Below are 22,018 nucleotides of genomic sequence, written 5' to 3'. Positions count from 1 at the left end.
CTCAAACCTCATCAAAAGGTAGATGTCCATGCAAGGTACCTACATGCCAAATATTTCAGAGAGCTGTAAAAATATTGAAGGCGCTATGAGAAACTGTAACAAACTTGTGAGGGAAAAATCTATTTTTAGCCTCGGTGACCTTAACCTTGACACCAGTGACCTCACACATCAAAAGGTAGAGGTCCATGACAGATACCTACATGCCAAATATGTAAGAGATTGTAAAAATATTGAAAATGCTATGAGAAACTGTAACAAAATTGTGACAGAAAAAACTATTATTAGCCTTAGTGACCTTGACCCCAGTGACCTTAAACAACATCAAAAGGTAAGAGGTCCATGCAAGGCACCTACATGCAAAATATTTAAGAGATTGATAAAATATTGAAGGCGCTATGAGAAACTGTAAAATTTTGACTGAAAAATCTATTTTAAGCCTCGGTGACCTTGAACTTTACCCCAGTGACCTCAAACCTCATCAAAAGGTATAGGTCCATGCAAGGTTCCTACATGCCAAATATTTAAGAGAACAGTAAAAAATTGAAGTCACTATGAGAAACTGTAACAAAATTGTGACTGAAAAATCTATTATTAGCCTCGGTGACCTTGGCCTTGACACCAGCGACCTCAAACCTCATCAAAAGGTAGAGGTCCATGAAAGGTACCTACATGCCCAATATGTAAGAGATTGGAAAAATATTGAAATCACTTTGAGAAACTGTAACAAAATTGTGACAGAAAAAATCTATTATTAGCCTCGGTGACCTTGACCTTAACCCCAATGACCTCAAACCTCAGCAAAAGGTAGAGGTCCATGAAAGGTACCTACATGCCCAATATGTAAGAGATTGGAAAAATATTGAAATCACTATGAGAAACTGTACCAAAATTGTGACAGAAAAATCTATTATTAGCCTCAGTGACCTTGACCTTAACCCCAATGACCTCAAACCTCAGCAAAAGAAAGAGGTCCATGCAATGTACCTTGATTCCAAATATGTAAGAGATTGGTAAAATATTGAAGGTGCTATGAGAAACTGTAAGAAAAGTGTGACAGAAGGGAGGAAGTAACGAAGTAAGGAACTTCAAAGTGGCAACTATGTGCCCCCTGAAAATTTTTGGGGAGCATAAAAATCAGTAGACCAAAAAATCACTTTGGAGTGGCCTTACAAAAAACTGCACATTCAACATGAAACAAACCATGTATTTCAAGCCAGTAATAAATTGAAAATGTAGTTCCTCGGATCATTAACCCTTTCCCACTCAGAAGCTTAGTTAAAATGGTAATCATCATGTGCAAACAAGATAAAACCAGAACAGCCTTTAAGCTACTCGCAGTCTGTTCAAGTTTTATGCTGTCTGTTACTCACCAGTATCTAGGATTTTGAAATGAGGCTTTTAAAACTTGAATCTAGTAAGAAAGGTCTTTAAATAAATTGAACTTTCTAAAGGACTACAAACACATACAAATATGTAACAATCTAAGTGGTAATGGGTTAATTTATGTACTGATTAACCCATTTATGCCTGGTGAACTCTCCCATCCTTCTAAATTGGATCGATTTATTTCCAAAATTAGGGATGTCTGGTATATTTATTTCTATTTTTAGAATATTTCTTACAGAATTTCGTTTAAGCAAACAGTGTAGACCCTGATGAGACGCGGCATTATGCGGCGTCTCATCTGAGTCTACGCTGTTTGCAATGTCCTTTTTTCAGGACGCTAGGCATAAATGGGTTAAATTGGTGACTATTTTGCTTAACCTAGTGCTAATATAGACAACCAGTACATTGATTGTCAAATCAATACAATCATATGAAATATTGTTGCAATGAAATCTTGCTCAAGGTCGCTCATCTTGCAAAGATTGCTTAAGAATAAGTTAATATTGCATGATCCAGATGTTTGTTGATTGGGGAGGTGTGTAACAATACAGACAAACTTGCTATTATGCTGTCATCAATATTACAGTCACAATAAATTCTGTAAGGTTTATTTAAGTGTATCATCCAAGTACTGTGGATACAAATGAAGGATAAAACGCTATGAAAAAGGTTTTGTTTCTAATGATATCAATTTTGAACAATACAGTGTGCATTGGTTGTCACCTTGTCTTCCTCAGGAACAAGGAATTGCTGGTATATTAAAAAATATCAAAAAAATTTATACCTCACATATTGTTGCTCCCTGTTTCACTTCTCTGACAAAGCCACCCACTTCTTTGATTGTATTAATAAACTGAAATAACATAAATGCCCCTATATTTCACATCTGTCTGGAACACCATGCAGTCACTTAAAAAAAGACTTAAAAGCCAGAAACCCAAAAATCACATGCTGGTTAATATGTCTGTTAAGTATCATGGCTTACGCAAAAGATCTTTAGTTCTACTAAAATTTTATTTTTCGCTTAAAAGGGCCTTTACTCCTAATATAAAGTTCCATCATTTTTGCATCAATACTTTTTGAGTGGTGCATGACAAATAAATTTAACAAAGGGACAGCCAGACAAGGGAAAATTCATATTAAACATCTCTGGAAGAGTGTTCTAAACAAACTCCGATAATGCCTTTAGCTCACATGAGCATAGGTTAATGTCTCTCGTTTGTTTGTCAAATCTTCCAGATCATGCTCTGTGAACAGGGGGTTTAATGCATGTGCATACAGTTTTGTCCTAGGTAAGCCTGTGCAGGTTGGCACTTTCCGCCCAAACTGAATTTTTGCTAAGAATAGACTTTCTTCAAACAAGAGGGCCATGATGGCCCTGTATCACTCCACTATTTTTTTATGCGAAAAAAGCGTGCAATGCGCATGAGTTGAAATGTACTCAAGCATGTGACTTTCTCTTTCTATCCCTTGTCCCACTGGGCGCATAAAGTTGGAAGGGTGAGCATTTTTATTTATGGAAAACATTACTACGGTGTTAACTAAACAGACTAAAAAGCCCGGGAATTGTCGCACAGGTCCTTTGCTTATAACGTAGGTACATTTATCTCTCCAAAAGATATTGTCGTTCATATTTTTAGATGCTGAAGATCAAATCTACGCATGTTCTACAAATGGTAGAAGTTATCCTGAGTGTACTTTGATAAACTTTTAGTTTGAGAAGAAAATAGTTTATTCATCCCATAATGAAATAAATAGCAAAAACGCATAAACATGCAAAGTTCAATGACTTCCTGTGGCCATGATTTTTGACGATTCAAATTTTCTTGAACAACTTTTTGGGAGCCTCCAAGGGATATATTTGACCCCAGGGGCATAATTTGTGTCTTGTTCTGACAAAACTGGGCTTAATTCGTGTGCGTAAAGTGTCGTCCCAGATTAGCCTGTGCAGTCCCCACAGACACTTTCCGCTTAAACTTGATTTTCGGTAAGAAGGGACTTCCTTCAAACTAAAAATAACATAAAAGCGGAAAGTGTCGTCCCTGATTAGGCTGCGCAGACTGCACAGGCTAATCTGGGACGGCACTTTACGCACAAGCATTAAGCCCAGTTTTCTCAGAACAACACACATTTGAACAAACTTGGTAGAGAACCATAAGATGTCACTACATACCAAATTTGGTAGCCCTAGGCCCAATGGTTATGGACTGGAAGATTTTTAAAGTTGCACAAAAGAGGCGTTATATAAGCATATGTACAGTTTTGGACCCCCAGGGCAGGGTCAAATTTGAGCCCAGGGGAATAATTTAAACAAATTTGGTAGGACTATTAGATGTCACTACACACCAAATTTAGTAGCCCTAGGCTCTATTATTATGAACAAGAAGATTTTTAAAGTTTGCACAAAATGCCTTATTAAAGCAAATGTTCATTTTTGTGACCCCCCCCCCCCCCCAGGGGCAGGGGCAAATTTGACCCCATGTGCATAAATTGAAAAAACTTGGTAGCGAACTTAAAGATTTTAATACATTTCTACCAAATTTGGTAGAAATAGGCCGAATGGTTATGGACAGAAAGATTTTTAAAGTTTGCACAAAATAGGCCCAATATAAGCACATGTTCAATTTTGTGACCCCTGTGGAACATTCAAATTTCATCCCAGGGGCTTAATTTGAACAAACTTGGTTCCGGACTATTAAATATCACTACATATCAAATTTGGTAGCCCTAATTCATACTATTATGGACGAGCAGATTTTTAAAGTTTACACAAAATAGGCCTTATTTAAGCGTATGTTCATTTTTGTGACCCCCGGGGCAGGGTCAAATTTGACCCCAGGGGCATAATATGAACAAATTAAGTAGAGAACTATTAGATGTCACTACATACCGAATATGGTAGCCCTAGGCCCTAGGGTTATGGACAAAAAGATTTTTAAAGTTTGCACAAAATAGGCTTTATATAAGCAAAATTGTGTTCATTTTTTTGACCCCCCGGGGCAGGGTCAAATTTGACCCCAGGGGCATAATTTGAACAAACAAAGTAGAGAACTATTAAATGTCACTACATAACAAATGTGGTAGCACTAGGCCCAATGGTTATGGACAAGCAGATTTTTAAAGTTTGCACACAATAGGCTTTATATAAGCATACGTTCAATTTATTGACCCCCCGAGCGGGGTTAAATATGACCACGGGCATAATTTGATCAAATTTGAAAGAGGATCACCCCAGAAACATTTGTGAGAAGTTTTATCAGAATTGGACTTGTAGTTTAGGAGAAAAAGATGTTTAAAGAAAAAGTTAACGCACGGACGAACGGACACACAAACGCACAACGGACACAGGACCATGACATAAGCCCCGCTGGCCTCTGGCCAGAGGAGCTAATAAAAAATCTTATGTAAGTGGAATATAAAATTTAACTTTCTCCACATTTTAGAGCAAATTAAATCATTGTAACCACGGATGAAAGAAGTCTCTCAGCTATAAACAATGATGCAAACTAAACAGGTACGGGTTTATGAGCTATCTGGGGAGGTTAATGTCCCCCCCCCCCCCTGACCTTATGAAGTCTTGAGAGCCAAGGGTTTTTTCCTGTTTTGGTTCTTACATCATCAATATTAATTAGGTCATTCATACCCGTAGGAAATAGTGAAGACTAGAACAAGAATATATAAGTCATGCACAGCTAACTATTGATAAAATTTATCATTTTATATGACAATTAAAGTGATAACTACCTTATTATTATTAAAATTAAGCCCTCAATAAACATACCAGGCTTTGAATTGCGTCAAAACTATGCCTCCACTTATTTGCTTCCTTTGCCTGCGCCTGGGCCCTGGTCAGCGCTTCCTCCAGGGTAGGCAGGGTAACTTCTGGTGGGGCTGTAGTGCCTGGGGAGGCTGCATTGCCTGGGGCGGCTTGCGTGTCTGGGGCAGCTTGCGTGTCTGGGGCGGCTGGCGTGCCTGGGGCAGCTGGCGTGTCTGGGGCGGCTGACGTGTCTGGGGCGGCTGGCGTGTCTGGGGCGGCTGGCGTGTCTGGGGAGGCTGGAGTGCCTGGGGCCGCTGGCGTGTCTGGGGTGGCTGGCGTGTCTGGGGCGGCTGGTAAGGCACAAACAAATTAAAACAGTTGCACAATAGTTGCATTATAGAGTGTAAATAACAGAATGTAGTAAATTCATACACATACTTGTTACATACTGGTAAATACTCCTCTTCACCAATATTACAAGCCACATGAATTTATGCATACCAGCAATCTGCTTACCACTTTGACTATCAGACACATAACTGTATCGCCACCGTTCTATTACTGCTGTGACACATACACACAGAATACTTATTACAACCTTGCCTGTGAACTACATAAATATCTTCTGATCACTTCATAGCTATCACATACACATACTTCCTACCTCAATTATGAATAGTATTCATACTTTGATTAACAAACATATACACAAACTTATCAGACAAATAGACATACTTTTTTGCAAACAACTATAACTGTCATAAAAATACACTACCTTCCTTTTATCTAAACTGTGAGACTATCGCAAAAACCTCTTTTTTAAATTATGAATGTTGGATGAATAAACATATCTTCCTGTCACAACTATAATATTAAGTCAAATACACATTCAAATCCTGCTACAAGTGCTATTGTCACACAAAAGCAAATGCCTTTTTTGTCACATCTGTGATAGTTAAACAAATACACATATCTTTCTTACCACAACTATCACTGTAAGATGAATACGCATCTGTTGTATAACAACTATGACTATTAGATGAATACAAATACCTTTCTTACTACCCCTATGACTATTAGATGAAAACACGTATCTTTTTTACCACAACTATCACTGTTAGATGAATACACATATCTTTCTTACAACAACTATGACTATTAGATGAATTCACATGTCTTTCTTACTATAACTATGACTCTATAAGATGAAACATATATCTTTCTTACCACAACTATCACTGTTAGATGAAACCACATATCTTTCTTACAACAACTGACTATTAGATGATTAATTCACATATCTTTCTTACTACAACTATGACTATAAGATGAAACCACATATCTTTCTCACCACAACTATCACTGTTAGATGAATACACATATCTTTCTTACAAGACTATTAGATGAATACACATATCTTTCTTACAACAAATGCGACTATTAGATGAAATCACATCTTTCTTACCAAAACTATGACTATAAGATAAATACAATGTCCCAATTGAATACACATATCTTTCTTACAACAACTATGACTATTAGATGAAATCACATCTTTCTTACCAAAACTATGACTATTAGATGAATACAATGTCCCAATTGACACATACATGTATTGCATACGCATCTTTAGAATGTTCAGCCTTCATTGGTTATCTTAACTACTTAAAGCACGGCTGAGAAGTTATAACTAAGACCAACCTCATACATATTTTATAAAAAAAATATGTCAACAAAATCTCAAGGACAATTTTGTTGGATTATTAGTATCATTGAGTGCCATTTGCGACCTTAGTTTTAAAGCGGGTATATACGATTTTGTCAAATATTTATTAATATAAAATGTGTAAAAAAATTATTATATATATATCTCAATATAAAATAACATTAAAGTTCAGAAGGACACGAGTCGAAAAATGCGAAATAAGACAGATATTTAATTCTGAAATCAAAAAAGGCTGTACAGCGGAATTCGCCAGCATGTAAATCATGCATGTACGATGTGAATCTAAATTTAGTTCATTTGAAATTCCTGCAGCGATATCGATTCATACCACACACGAACACTTACTAAAAAGACGAATGCATCGGTTATTGTAGGAAAATATGTACGAATTATCTTCGTCACAATAGGCTCGGGGTGCAAATTTGTCTTTGCTGCATTTTATGAAATTCGTCTCAAATGTATTATTTTTCTTGCATATTACGTGTTATTATTATATATTTGTTTAAATATATTACAATTCAACACATATAAAAATCGTATAATCTCGCTTTAAACGGAAGGATGTATGACTGAGTATTTATGGTAGGGACCTTAACCCTTTGCATGCTGGGATATTTGTCGTCTGCTAAATATGTGTCTGCTGAATTTCTCACATCATCATTTTCTTCACTTTTATTCAAAGACCACTATCAGAATAGCAAACAGTTTGGATCCTGATGAGACGCCACGTTCTGTGGTGTCTCATCTGGATCCAAACTGTTTGCAAAGGCCTTCAAAATTCTGTTCCAGCACTGAAAGAGTTATAGTGATATGTTCTGCTACTAGACAATCTATGTATGAAATGGTTGAACCTTGAGGCCTACATGTATGTTTTAATTATCAACACCTAAACAAAATACACATACGCTGGTCGGGTGCCTCGCCAACTCTGGCCCTCTTTGGCTCGCGGGCACCCCGAGTCCCCCCCGTACCCCTCTTTTTGCCTCTGCCGTTTGTTACAGCTGTAAATAAAAGTTAGCAAGTTTTTAAAATAAAATAAAATAAGTAGTTTTATATTTTATCAATAAGCAAGGGTTAATGTCTGGGTGAATATAAGTTGAATTAGGTTTGAAAACTAAGAAGGTACCAACTATAGGACCTTTATTAACATAATACAATTATAAGAGGTTTCATTAATTTGATATAGCTAGCTGGTTTATTCAGATAAGCTAATTATTCACTGATAAGGGACATTGAGACCAAAACACAAAGTGCATTATGTACTTATTTTTATATTAAATGTTTCACTCTTTAAATTTGTAAATTTAAAAGATGCCAATATGGAAATATTTTAGACAGTCAATTTGATTGCAATTTTACTGTAACTGGTATTTGTACTTAAAAGGTATAACTACACTACTTTGTGCGATACATCTAGAAAATATTGCTTGCTCTTACTTATTATACAAAATCTTCACAAGCAAAAATAATGTACTGGGTATCATTGAGAACAGGTAAATACACTGCATGATTAGTTGGTCGCATAGCGGCCCACTAAATTTACAGAGCATGTTTTGCAAATCAATGTGTTTATTAAAGCTTGCTTGAGTATGCTTAGGACAGTTATTCACTATGCTAGGAACGATTACTGCTGCCTGTCTGCACTGCAGACAACGAATGCTTAGGAGTGTCTGCTCTACTTTACTGCAGTGTGTATTTACCAGCTTGTCAGACGACATTGGCCAGTCTAGTGAAATTGAAATCTGTACATATTGGCTGCTTTCAGGGAAAACTGGGCTTAATGCATGTCAAATAAGATTAGCCTACGCACACTGATTAGCCTGTGCAATGAGCACAAGCTAATCAAGGGCGATAACAGCAAACAACTTCAGTGCTTTCAGCGCTTTGATTTTTATATATTTAGTACTTGAGTGTTGTGAAGATTGTGGTAGGCATTATCATATAAATATTGTTAAGCTGTTATGGTAAGCCTACTAAATGAAGAAATATAAGGTTGCCGCGGCGTAGTGGATGTGGTGTCCGCCTAAAGACCAGGAGGTCCAGGGTTCAATCCCCACTGTGTAGGCGTTTTTAAGATCTCTTCCAGAGACACAAAGTACTGGTTCCAGTGCCAGGAAATGGACTCAAGTGTGTTTCAAATAAGCCTTAGGCTTTTCTTGCAATCAAGGTTTAAAAGATAGGTTTAATGTTAATAAATAATTGGTCAATATCGTGATAACATGCTAAATCAAAAATAAAATAAAGCATCGCACCTAATCCGGCGTATTCAGGAACCTTTCTGAAAGTAGAAAAACTCAAAATTAAGTATTAAGCACGCAATACTGTCATCATTTACATGAAATATATAAATGTTTAGCTCGCCATTTGTCGAAGCATGATACCGGTATTTATGAGATTGAAATTATGTTAAATTTGAACCAACCCAGTGCAAAAGCCAATTCCCAGTTTGAGAAAGAAAATCAATGGGGTTAGCATACTTCATTTGCATGTGAAGAAAAAAGAAAGCAGTAATCATCATAGGTTAAAAAATGTAGGAGCATTATAGATGAATAATTTTAATAGTTTAATGACTATGTAGAAAATGTTCTTAATTATAATGTGAAATTTAACTTAATATCTTATGCGTTTTTTAGAAATTAAACTTATAAGTGTTTCATGAGAAGTGCCTTTGAGTGTGTTTTCGTGTTGCTTACAACCAGATTATAATGGACTCTCAAAATAAAATAGTGTATATTAAACCCTGCTGTTGTGAAATGTCTGGTTTAAAGATCAAGGCTCAAAACATACCCATGATTACGGGGCGACCGTCTTGGTGAAGGGGGTGATGGTGGTGATGGGGGTGATGGTGGCTCTAAGTCCATTTCCTCTTCTGTAAAATAATACAATGAAACATTGTTTGCAAATTAAAGTATCCTTTAGTTATCGAAATATATACATAAACAATGGCTGCATGTAACAGATTTTAAAGGGGCCTTTTCACAGATTTTGGCATTTTTTAACTTATTCATTAAATGCTTTATATTGATAATTGTAAACATTGGATCGTAAAAGCTCCAGTAAAAAATCAAGAATAAAATTACAAAAAGGAAAAGAACATTGCCCGGAGCAGGTTTCGAACCAGTGACCCCTGGAGTCCTGCCAGAGTCATGAAGTAAAAACGCTTTAGCCTACTGAGCTATTCCGCCGTGTACACATACTTGTCGTATTTTATACCTTATATAAGCAATCTTCGTAGTTTCACAAAATTTAACGACAAAAACAGAACTCTCCAAATTATTCAATCGTTTCGCGTTGCAACGCTTTATAATTTTTAGGTTTTAAAATCGTCAAAAGATGCATATAATGGCTATATTAGACCATGGTAAATGTTCAGTATTACTGTTTCCTCACAAATATCATAACTAAAACGAAAATTTGCGAATCTGAAACAACTTTTTTCAATTTTGTCAATTTACCAAAGCGTGAAAAGATCCCTTTAAGTCATCTAAACATTGAAGGCAGTGTCCAAAAAATTGCTTATTTTTCAGGTAGCCCACTGGGCTACCAATAAAAATATTTGGTAGCCCATAAAATTTACCTACAAAATGATAAGAGGCAATTTTTTATCTTCATTTTATTTCTTTGTTTACATATAAATAATGTGTATACATACATATACATATACAGTAAGTAGCCTGATGTTCACAGTCAATATCATCAATTAATGTTACATTACAGGCACCGTGTACTTACATATGTAAATGTACAAAAAAAAATCATATACTCCATGTAGATATTACATGTATGTGCACATGTACCGGGTATGCGTACTTAAATTCGGACAGTATGTAAAGTCGGAAACGTAAATAAAGCGTTTAGATGATCAATACTATTGACTTATGGTGTCAATCAATGCAATTGCCCTTTTCAACAACAAATACCGAGTGTCAAAGAAACCAATAGAGTATTAAATCATTTATTTAATTGTGCCCGACTAAGTACTGTCCGAATTTACGTATTGCATCCGTATGTTATGACACTTGTGTGCAGTCAGTATAAAATACAATAATTGTTTCAATAAATATGAGCACCACACATGACATTTTCACTCATGGCTTTGCCTATCATGAAAATATTGCATCTGGTGCTCACTTGATGACATAAATTTGATCTTCCACTCTTAATAAAACAAATATGCTCTATGTTCAAAGCTAATTATTTCATGAAATAATGTTATTGTTCCAATGTCCTTCATGATAAAGGAATATCAAGCTTGTTTGCATAAAAGATATGATAATAAAAGACAACAACGAGAAAAAGAAAAAACTGTTTCAGCCTGGATTCAAACTTTGACTGCACCACAGATGCAATTATGTTTGCAGCTACTTGTTTCAAAGACAAAGTAAAACTCAATAAGATAATGAATTTGATCAGTTTTTTCAGTCTCCTGTAATGTTTTTAAAATATGAGTTACAATAGTTTTGCACCAAGCCCTCGAAATGTAATAAACTGTGGCAAATAGAGTTCCTTTATGACAAATGTTGTAGAATTCCTATCGATATGAAACATAAAGCTTACCAGATTATTTTTTTTCTGTGGCAAAAATTAGTCATTCACTAAGTTTTGAAATGATAGTTTAAAACTGTATAATATTTTAGTTGCCTTGAACAATCTAGAGTTCAGTTCCCCAATGGTTACAAGTACTTCTGTATATTTGAGACGTGGTGTGGGAAAACCAACCTTTGGGGTTTGCAACCAACATGGATCAAGATGAGCCTGTGCATCGGTGCAGTCTCATCAGGATCCATGCTGTTTACTGAAAGCTTCTGCAACACTTATAAGGTCTGAAAGTTAAAAGCATGGATCCTCGTGTGATTGAGGGAATGTGCTGGCTCATCTGGATTAACCCTTCCAGCGCTGGAACCGAATTTAAAGGCCTTTGCAAACAGTTTGGATCCAGATGAAACACCACAGAACGTGGCATCTCATCAGGATTCAAACTGTTTGCTATTCTGATAGTATTCTTTGAAAAAAAATCGAAGAAAATGATGATGTTAGAAATTCAGCAGAAGACATTTTAGCAGACGACAAATATCCCAGCATTAACCTTGGGTTAATGCTGGTCGCAAACACCAAAGGTTGGTTTTTCGCACAGCAAGGCACAGTTATTCCTTACTATTTATGTTACATGTACTACTGATGACTGCCAGTTCCTAGTTCTAGTTTTATTAGCATAGGTGCAACGCACCTATGCTTAAGGTATAAGCTACATTTCGAAAACCCACATGGATCGGTTGACCATTATGAAGCCTTACCTGATCAAAAATCAGATGAAATATCTATTTAATTTAGTATATGGTAATTCTTACAATTTTTTTTTGGAAACGTTTTTCTAACGTTTTCTTCCAAGAATATTGCTGACACTGTTTTTAGTGAATTTTTCTAAGACCGTTTTACGTGAAAAAACCTTCTAAAAAACTAAAACAAATTTTGTTTGTAAAACAATTCTGTTCTTGTTGATAGTGACCTCACACCTAATTTCTATTTAGGTCAAATGTTTACATAACTGAATTCATAAGGCCCTGGTTTAAGGATATGTTACATTTCATCGGTTAATTATAAATAGAAATTAAAACATATTCTCAGCAGAAAGTGGGGCATAAAGCACTTTTATTCTTTGAAAATGTGTAAAAAATGGCGGAGTACGATGAATGTTTTCTGATTTATGACATGGATTCTGACCTGCCTTTCTATGGATTTGATGAAGTTTAGTTTGAAAGTAATAGAGATGTGTTAATTAAAGTTAAAATGATTTACTTTGAGCCAGAAATTAATGTTACGAGTAGAGCTAACGGTTTTAATGTGGCATTGGATTCAATGGATTCGCGCGAATTCTGGACGAGTGTTGTGTCTGTAAAATATTAAATGGAAAGCTGTAAATGTATCAAGTCGGAAAAGAAAACGGATGGTTGCAAAATGGTATGCGTGAAATAATGTAATTCTACGTATTTATTGTCATAGTTATGTCATTTTGTAACCATTCATATTCGTCACTATTTGGAATTCCCGTTCCTAAAAATAGAACATTTTGGTAGCAACAACAAGGGGGGGGGGGCGACTTGTGATGTCAGCAATTGTTAAGGTTACAATATACTAAATAATCGAGTCATGAACGGCTGTACTCTCTAAACAAATCATCAGATTTTCCTCGAAGGCATGTAATTTATACACTTTAGACTGTTGTTCTGGTTTTATCGTTTGGAGATTTTGATAGGGTAAGCATAGGTGTTCACTACTAAATCCCTGAAATAGGATAAAGTTGGAGATTAAAGTAAAAAATGGCACTGCAAAAGGTTACAATCCACTAGAAAACGGCCGAAAAAAAGGCGCAAAAACAGTCGATTTTGATTCGAGTCTAATTCTTTTTTGGTCTGAACATGACATATCTTTTTTATTGCTTAAATCGATTCAGCTGAGAATGCCCGTCAAGAAAAGGTATGGCTATGGGGGTCTCCAAGTGCAAAATGTTGTATTTATTTTCGCTCAAAGTTGTCGCTTATACATCGAAACATATAAGGAAACTATTTAGTATATTTTGACCTAAACATTTACTTCAGCAGCAACTTCCCTGTATCTTGCAACTAAGCTTTCAGCGCCATCGGCGCTCTCGTTATAAAAGAGAAGGCTTTGTGAAAGTGACCCCTGGTTAGTAACATGAAACACTATCCTAATACTGTTTACATTAGTTCAGTTCAATAAACTGTTCATTGAAGTTCAATGTATTTTTGCTGGAGATTCAAGTATCTTAATACTGGACACCTGTGTTATTTTTTAAGGTACCAGTCTAGTCAGTTGTAAGTACCTGGCCAGTCATGGTTTGCGTTTTCTACAGTTGAAATGGAAAAAACCTTCCTTTGAAGAATACTTAATTTAATGTCATTGAAAGATTACATTAATAAAATTAAGGTTATAAACAAAAGGACATGTCCATTAACAAGAGCACCGCCTTGCGGGTGCAGACCGCTCATCTATTTTCTTTTTAAAGGTGAAGGGACTCTCAATTTCAATCACAAAGGAGGGAGGGGTGGAGTGAAGAGGGGTGTATAGTATGGGGGTGTGGACATTTATTACACTATCTTCCAAAAATGCGAAAAAAAATGCAAAAAAAAAAAAAAAAAAACGGGGATGGGGGTGGGTGGGGGAGGGGAGGGGATTCTTGGGTGCGATGGTTGAACAGTATTTCAAAAATAAAATAATAAAAATAAAAATTTGTGTTTTTTAACCGTTTCAAAAAAAATTAATTTGGGGGGTGGGGTTGGGGGGGGGGGGAGGGGGTATAGTGTGAGGGTGGTGTGGTGGTTATCTATTTGTGAGATGATCTTAAAAAAAAAAAAATATTTAGGGGGGTGGGGGAGGGGAGGGGGGGAGGGCACAGGGGATGGTTTGGGTGGAGTCTATTGTGGTATGTCAGTTAAGAGTAGTTTCATCAAAGTATCAATCAAATCTAATCATAAATAAAGAAGTTATGGCAATTTTAGCAAAATTTTATAATTTGACCTTGAGAGTCAAGGTCATTCAAAGGTCAAGGTAAAATTCAACTTGCCAGGTACAGTAACCTCATGATAGCATGAAAGTATTTGAAGCTTGAAAGCAATAGCCTTGATACTTTAGAAGTAAAGTGGATCGAAACACAAAATTTAACCATATATTCAAAGTTACTAAGTCAAAAAAGTGCCATAATTCCATAAAAATGACAACTAGAGTTATGCAACTTGTCCTTTTACTGTACCCTTATGATAGTTTGCGAGTGTTCCAAGTATGAAAGCAATATCTATGATACTTTAGGGGTAAAGTGGACCAAAACACAAAACTTAACCAAATTTTCAATTTTCTAAGTATAAAGGGCCCATAATTCCGTCCAAATGCCAGTCAGAGTTACATAACTTTGCCTGCACAGTCCCCTTATGATAGTTAATAAGTGTTGCAAGTATGAAAGCAATAGCTTTGATACTGTAGGAATAAAGTGGACCTAAACACAAAACTTAACCAAATTTTCAATTTTCTAAGTATAAAAAGGGCACATAATTCTGTCAAAATGCCAGTCAGAGTTACATAACTTTGCCTGCACAGTCCCCCTATGATAGTTAGTAAGTGTTGCAAGTATGAAAGCAATAGCTCTGATACTTAAGGAATAAAATGGACCTAAACACAAAACTTAACCAAAATTTTCAATTTTCCAAGTATAAAATGGGCACATAATTCTGTCAAAATGCATGCCAGAGTTATCTTACTTTGCCTGCCCAGTCCCCTCATGATAGTAAGTAAGTGTACCAAGTTTGAATGCAATAGCATTGATACTTTCTGAGAAAAGTGGACCTAAACGCAAAACTTAACCGGACGCCGACGCCAACGCCAAGGTGATGACAATAGCTCATTTTTATTTTTTTTTAAATAGATGAGCTAAAAATGATCCTTTAGTTACAAGGTTTCTTGGATATTGCAAAATTATCAAATTTAGAAAAAAAACTTAGTGCAAAAATAATGTATTTTCAGATAATTTTCAGATACGATAGTTTTGCACCAAAATATTTTGTCTAATAGAATACATTTTAACGCAACAGTAAAATAAAACAGTAAAACAGCAACATCTTAATTTTCATCAAATACATTTAAATGAATGAATATCTAAACAAATGGTTATGTGTAATGTTTTAATACAGATATTTACTACCAGTTTTAGTCTGGTTTTTATCAGGAAGTGAAAATTAGGGAAACAAGGATGTTTTTTCCATCTCCTGTAAAATTCTAAAAAACCGAGTTACTATAGCTTTGTGCTTAAAAATGTGTCTGAGCACCATGAAAGAACATCTAATTTTTGTTTGGTACCTTCGAGGCTAGGAGGACTGGATGGGCTGGTAGGCTGGGAGCCAGCCTGAGCAGGGGAAGCCAGGGTAGCTGCCGCTGCTGGTTCGGCTGCCGCTGCTGGTGTCCTCGGACTGCCTGGGGCGGCCGGAGTGCCTGGGGCAGCTGGCGTGCATGGGGCAGCTGGCGTGCCTGGGGCGGCCAGCGTGCCTGGGGCGGCCAGCGTGCCTGGGGCGGCCGGCGTGCCTGGGGCGGCCGGCGTGCCTGGGGCGGCCGGCGTGCCTGGGGCGGCCGGCGTGCCTGGGGCGGCCGGCGTGCCTGGGGCGGCTGGCGTGCCTATTGAACCATTCAACTAAGATTTTATTTTCATAATAAAAAATTTGAAAGCTCAAGAACAATTGGTAGCGGAGTGTGACTTCTATATTTCTTTTATAATGAATGGCTAGTTATATTTGTTGTTTTATCAATCAATATCACTTTGGGTATGCGACTCTATGGCTCTGTACCCTGGCTGGTAGGGCTTTCAAGGCCAATGGGAAAGGAGGGGGATCTGTTGTAATTAATTGCATTAACAATATAAAATATGAACAGGTGTAGAAGAAACCAAACTTGTTTCTAGTTATTAAAACAATGGACAACCTGTTGTCACAGGCAGTGACATACCAAATGGCCGCTCCCGGTGTAACTCCGGCGTGGCAGGCTCGCCGATTGTCATTGTGGGCACTGAAACAAGAGGCATTTGACTATCAGGACAGACTTATGTAAGCAGTTGGACTACTCCCTCTGTAGTAGTACAAAACGTGGCGTCAGACAAACACATGCCGCACATTTTACATTTTAACGCAACAGTTTGGTATCTTAATTTTCATCAAATACATTTAAATGAATCAATATCGAAACAAATGGTTATCTGTAATGTTTAAATACAGATATTTACAATCAGTTTCAGTCTGGTTTTTATCAGGAAGTGAGAATTAGGGAAACAAAGATGTTTTTTTCCATCTCCTGTAAAATTCTAAAAATCTGAGTTACAATAGCTTTGTGCTTAAAAATGTGTCTGAGCACCATGAAAGAACATTTAATTTTTGTTTGGTACCTTGACGGCTAAAAGGCCTGGATGGGCTGTGGCGATGGGAGCTGGCCTCAGCTGGGGTAGCCGGGGTAGCCAGGGTAGCTGCGGCTGCTGGTGAGGCTGCCGCTGCTGGTGTCCTTGGACTTCCTGGGGCAGCTGGGGTGGCTGGTCTGCCTGGGGCTAAGTTAATGTCAGAGATTAATTCTTGTTGATAGATTTTCCAGTTTTACCCTTTAACATTTTTCACAACTATTTAAACGCATTTAATGCAAAGAAAATATGTTAGTTTGGTAGATAAACAGTGTTGACCCACTCATAGTCATATGCATGTACAGTAAATATGGTATTTAGCCTCACATGAATAAGTTAATCTCTCTGATAACTTGCAAATTTATTTTATAATCAAACCAACACATATTTTCTATGTTGCTGTCATGTCTAGATCATTTATTTATAGGAAATCACAAACATTAAAACAATATGTAGGTAATTTTTGGCAAAAGCAATAATCTCAATCACATACATACCCTCATGGTGGACCATGGGGATACGCACTGGCTGGCCAGCTTGACCCTGCTGCATTTGGTTGACCATTGTCTGCAGCTGGCCAACCAGTGCTCTCAAATCGCTCAGCTGTGTGTTTAATTCAGCTGAAAAGTGGAAAAATAATGAAATTAATTTAGCTTATTACGTAACCAAAGGCATGGGAAAACAAGAGATGTGTTTCTATGCCCCCTATTGCTCCGCTTTGAGGCCATATACCTGACCTTTGACCATGAATGGTGACCTTGACCTTTCATCACTCAAAATGTAAAACTCCACGAGATACACATGCATGCTAAATATCAAGTTGCTATCTTCAATAATGCAAAAGTTATTCCAAAAGTTTAACCAAGGTTAAAGTTTTGGAAGCCATATATTTGACTTTTGACCCTGAAGGATGACCTTGACCTTTCACCACTCAAAATGTGCAGCGGCACAAGATACACATGCCTGCCAAATATCAAGTTGCTATCTTCAATATTGCAAAAATTATTGCAAATGTTTAACCAAGGTTAAAGTTTTGGGACAGAATGACAGATCGCGACAGTCAGAATGACAGACAGGCCTAAAACTATTTTTAAAAGAGAAGTTTATGATAAACAATATTGTTTTACGGTAATCGGTAGCAAGTATCAACTGAATATGTTTAAGTATATTTACCGTACCCAAGGGTACATGTAAGTAGTACCCAATCTGATAATGACCAATCGTGCGTCAGTAAGTTACCAAGAATTTAGGACATTAACAGGTGTTAATTACTTACCACTATAATACTGGGTAACTACTTACTCATAACTGGTTGAGGCAACTAGGGTCAGTGATTTTTCGTTATAGGCGAATTACAAAGAACGGATGCCCTTAGCCTATGTAAGAGATTTGCAAACCGACACTTTCATCTAATGTTAGAAACATGCCAGGACTTGATCCTTTCATAATGATGGATATATTCACTCACCCTGAGTTGTTCCATTCATCTTGAATCACAAACTGACCTAGACTGGATGACATTATCTCTGATAGAAATAAGCTTGACCTAGACTAAATGGTGTCATTTGCAGTGTGTAATTAATCTAGACTAGATGCTATCAAGTGAAGTAACTGTACTTAATGACTATTTTAATGACTTATTTTACTTAATACTTCAATCTGTTCAATGAATAAACTTTCCTACACTTGAAGTTATACAGAGGACAGCGCACTCGACTATTCAAGTGCTTGACAGTATAACGTAAGCCATCACAGAGAATGGGGGGGGGGGGTGGAAATAATGTGGGTCTGTGGTCATTAAATAGATGATCTTTCCAAAATAAGGGGAAAACAAGAGATGTGTTCGTCAGAAACACAATGCCCCCTAATGCGCCGCTTCAAAAAAAAAACATTTTTTTTTTTTACCTTTGACCTTGACCTTGATCTTCCATCACTCAAAATGTGCAGCTTTATGAGAAGGCCGCTTTGAAAAAAAAATTACCTTTGACCGTGAAGGATGACCTTGACCTTGAAGGATGACCTTGACCTTGAACTTCCACCACTCAAAATGTGCAGCTTCATGAGAATGGAACGCCGCTTTGAATTTTGTTTTATTTTTATTTATTTACCTTTGACCTTGAAGGATGACATTGACCTTGAGGATGACCTTGACCTTGAACTTCCACCACTCAAAATGTGCAGCTTCATGAGAATGCCGCTTTGAATTTATTTTTTTTGACCTTTGACCTTGAAGGATAACCTTGAACTTGAACTTCCACCACTCAAAATGTGCAGCTTGATGAGATACACATGCATGCCAAATATCAAGTTGCTATCTTCAATATCAAAAAAGTTATGGCCAATGTTAGTTTTCGGACGGACAGACGCCATATATTTGACATTTGACCTTGAAGGATGACCTTGACCTTCACCTTTTACCACTCAAAATGTTCAGTTCCATGAGATCCACATGCATGCCAAAATATCAAGTTGCTATCTTCAATATTGAAAAAGTTATGGCCAATATTAGTTTTCGGAAGGACAGATGCCATAAATTTGACATTTGACCTTGAAGGATGACCTTGACTTTTCACCACTAAAAATGTGCAGCTCCATGAGATACACATGCATACCAAATATCAAGTTGCTATCTTCAATATTGAAAAAGTTATGGCCAATGTTAAGTTTTTTTTTCGGATGGACGGACAGACTGACCTACACACATACACACATACTGAAATACTGACATACTTACACACTGACATACTTACACACTGACTTACAGACAGTTCAACTGCTATATGCCAACCTACCGGGGGCATAAAAATAATTTTAAAAAAATTTGGGGGGGGATTCTGGGGTGGAGCATAGGGCATGGGGTATGGTTTTGATTGAGTGCATTGTGGTAGTCTGGTAAGTGTTGTTTTGTCAAAGTATGAATCAAATGGCAATTTAAGCAAAATGTTCAATTATCTAAGTATAAAAGGGGCCATCATTCTGTCAAAATGCTTGATACAGTTGTCTGCTCTTGTTTATAGATTGGGGTCATGTTGGTAAAGAAATATGCAAAATATAAAAGCAATATGTCAAAGGACATAGGAAATATTTGGGGTAGTATGCAAACTTTAACATTTGTATGCATGCTAACGCTAACGGGAACGGGAATGGGAATGGGAACGCCGAGGCCAGGGCGAGTAGGATAGCTCCACTATATATATTTTATATATAAAAGTCGAGCTAAAAAAGGTGATTCTCCTCTGAGTGATTTTGCAGCTGATGTGTCACTTTAATGTGAATCTCTGATGTTTTCATCTACTGTTAAAGAACTTACCTACATTCAATATGGAGTCAATCAAGAGTGAATTCTATCTTCTTATTTGACCTTGACACATAGTTGTCGCATAAATAAGAGACTTTCAAGCATGTGCATTTGTTAATGACATACCATTGGCACCAGATGGGGCGAAAACTAAACTTGATCGTCTACCTAAAATCATAAGGTAAATCATTAGTGAAATTGAGATATAGTATTATGATAAACAAGAGATGTGTTTGTCAGAAACACAATGCCCCCTAATGCGCCGCTTATTCTTCTTTTTTTGACCTTTGACCTTGAAGGATGACCTTGACCTTGACCATTCACCACTCACAATGTGCAGCTCCATTAGATACACATGCATGCTAAATATCAAGTTGCTATGTTCAATACTTCAAAGTTATTGCAAAACTTTACTGTACAGTAAAGTTTTGGGACAGAATGACAGAATGACAGAATTACAGACAGAAAGCCAGGCCAAAAACAATATACCCCCGATCTATCAATCCGTGGGCATAAAAATTACTATATAACAATGTTTTATGACATAACAATACAGCATGTGCATTTGTTAATGACGTACCATCTTGTCCACGCTCATAAAGGTTGACAGAAGTTCTTGATCGTCTTCCTAAAATCATAAGGTAAATGATTAGTGGAATTGAGATATAGACTTATGATAAAAAATTACTATGTAACAATATTTTATGACATAACAAAACAATACAAGAGATGTGTTTGTCAGAAAAAATGCCCTATACTGTGCCCTTTTTGATCTAAAAAAAAAAGATTATATCCCTTTAAAAAATATTACTTCCCTTGTGAAAATGATCTGTTCCTGCCAAATAATAAATAGAAATAATCTCCCTTTAAAGCTTGTTACTCTGTTGATTTTTTTTTTTAACTTTGACCTTAAAGGATGATCTTGACCTTTCACCAATCAAATTGTGCAACTCTATGAGATACACATGCATGCCAAATATCAAGTTGCTATGTTAAAAATTGCAAAAGTTATTGGCAATGTTAAAGTTTTTGAATGGACAGACAGACAGACAGACAGACAATCTGACGGACAGCAGTTCAACCGCTATGTGCCTTCCTGCCAGGGACATATCAGTGATTTTTAGCACTCTAAAATTAACTTAAAACACCCCTAATACAACATTTTATGAACATTAGTTTTAAATATGGTATTTTAATTGGATTGCATGCAATTAATGTTGGAAGAGTAATATACAATAAATCTCTTAGCCACTGCATAATCATATTTTCAAAATGTTGTAAAGACGGTGAATGTTAATAATAATTATTATTTATTGTTAATAAACAATCAGAATTTTTTTGTGGACACCTAGATTTTATTTTAAAGCAAAACTCATTCTAGGACTCAAGTTTGTTACTAGCTTTTCATTAAGGAGCTTTTTTAATACAGGCCTTGGGCATATTATGCTTAAATAGGTTATATAAAACAACAAATCAGTCTTTTAGATACCTTAAGCTGCATTCTCAGTATTTGATACAAAAAATTTGACTGTCATGCATGATTGTAGTTTTGAGATACCTGTAATTATCACAGCATGTTGTTTTGCGGAATCCCACAAATCAATGGCCTCATTGGTCAGCTGTAAATGAAATAAAAACAAAGGGCACATTATTTTGAACTTGATTTGTTTGTTGGTACAAATAACATTTAACTATAATAGGAACCCAAGTAAAAATTCAATATTGGCAAATTATTAAAAGATAGAAGTGGCTTTAATCTGAATAAAATACATTTACTTCACAACTAAAGTAGATTAACAGAACTAACTGATATCAGTTTTTGAAAATATTGAAGACAAATAAACATACATTGTTTTAAAAAACATGGAATCCAGTAAAAAGAAATACGTTGGTCCCACAAAAATACTG

At 36.4% G+C, this 22,018-nt stretch overlaps 1 protein-coding gene across 1 annotated transcript in view; it reads right to left on the bottom strand.

Annotated features, from left to right (window-relative positions):
* The window catches only part of LOC127855932 (sialidase-like), a 31,947-nt gene extending 10,240 nt beyond the window's left edge, over positions 1 to 21,707 (bottom strand). Inside the window, exons 1-12 of the mRNA XM_052391848.1 lie at positions 21,669 to 21,707; positions 20,691 to 20,738; positions 20,237 to 20,278; positions 17,310 to 17,432; positions 16,807 to 16,962; positions 16,350 to 16,433; positions 15,735 to 16,046; positions 9,657 to 9,738; positions 9,122 to 9,147; positions 7,775 to 7,870; positions 5,168 to 5,493; positions 2,171 to 2,239 (exon numbers count right to left, since the gene is read on the bottom strand). Coding sequence (XP_052247808.1) covers positions 2,171 to 2,239; positions 5,168 to 5,493; positions 7,775 to 7,870; positions 9,122 to 9,147; positions 9,657 to 9,738; positions 15,735 to 16,046; positions 16,350 to 16,433; positions 16,807 to 16,962; positions 17,310 to 17,376 — 1,218 coding nt within the window. The 5' untranslated portion in view covers positions 17,377 to 17,432; positions 20,237 to 20,278; positions 20,691 to 20,738; positions 21,669 to 21,707. The remainder of the gene's footprint in view (positions 1 to 2,170; positions 2,240 to 5,167; positions 5,494 to 7,774; positions 7,871 to 9,121; positions 9,148 to 9,656; positions 9,739 to 15,734; positions 16,047 to 16,349; positions 16,434 to 16,806; positions 16,963 to 17,309; positions 17,433 to 20,236; positions 20,279 to 20,690; positions 20,739 to 21,668) is intronic.
* Between the last annotated feature and the right edge of the window lie 311 nt (positions 21,708 to 22,018).

This window comes from Dreissena polymorpha, chromosome 13 (genome assembly GCF_020536995.1).
Source record: "Dreissena polymorpha isolate Duluth1 chromosome 13, UMN_Dpol_1.0, whole genome shotgun sequence".
In the NCBI taxonomy this organism is placed as follows: Eukaryota; Metazoa; Mollusca; class Bivalvia; order Myida; family Dreissenidae; genus Dreissena; species Dreissena polymorpha.
This window is presented reverse-complemented; position numbering and strand designations above follow the sequence as displayed.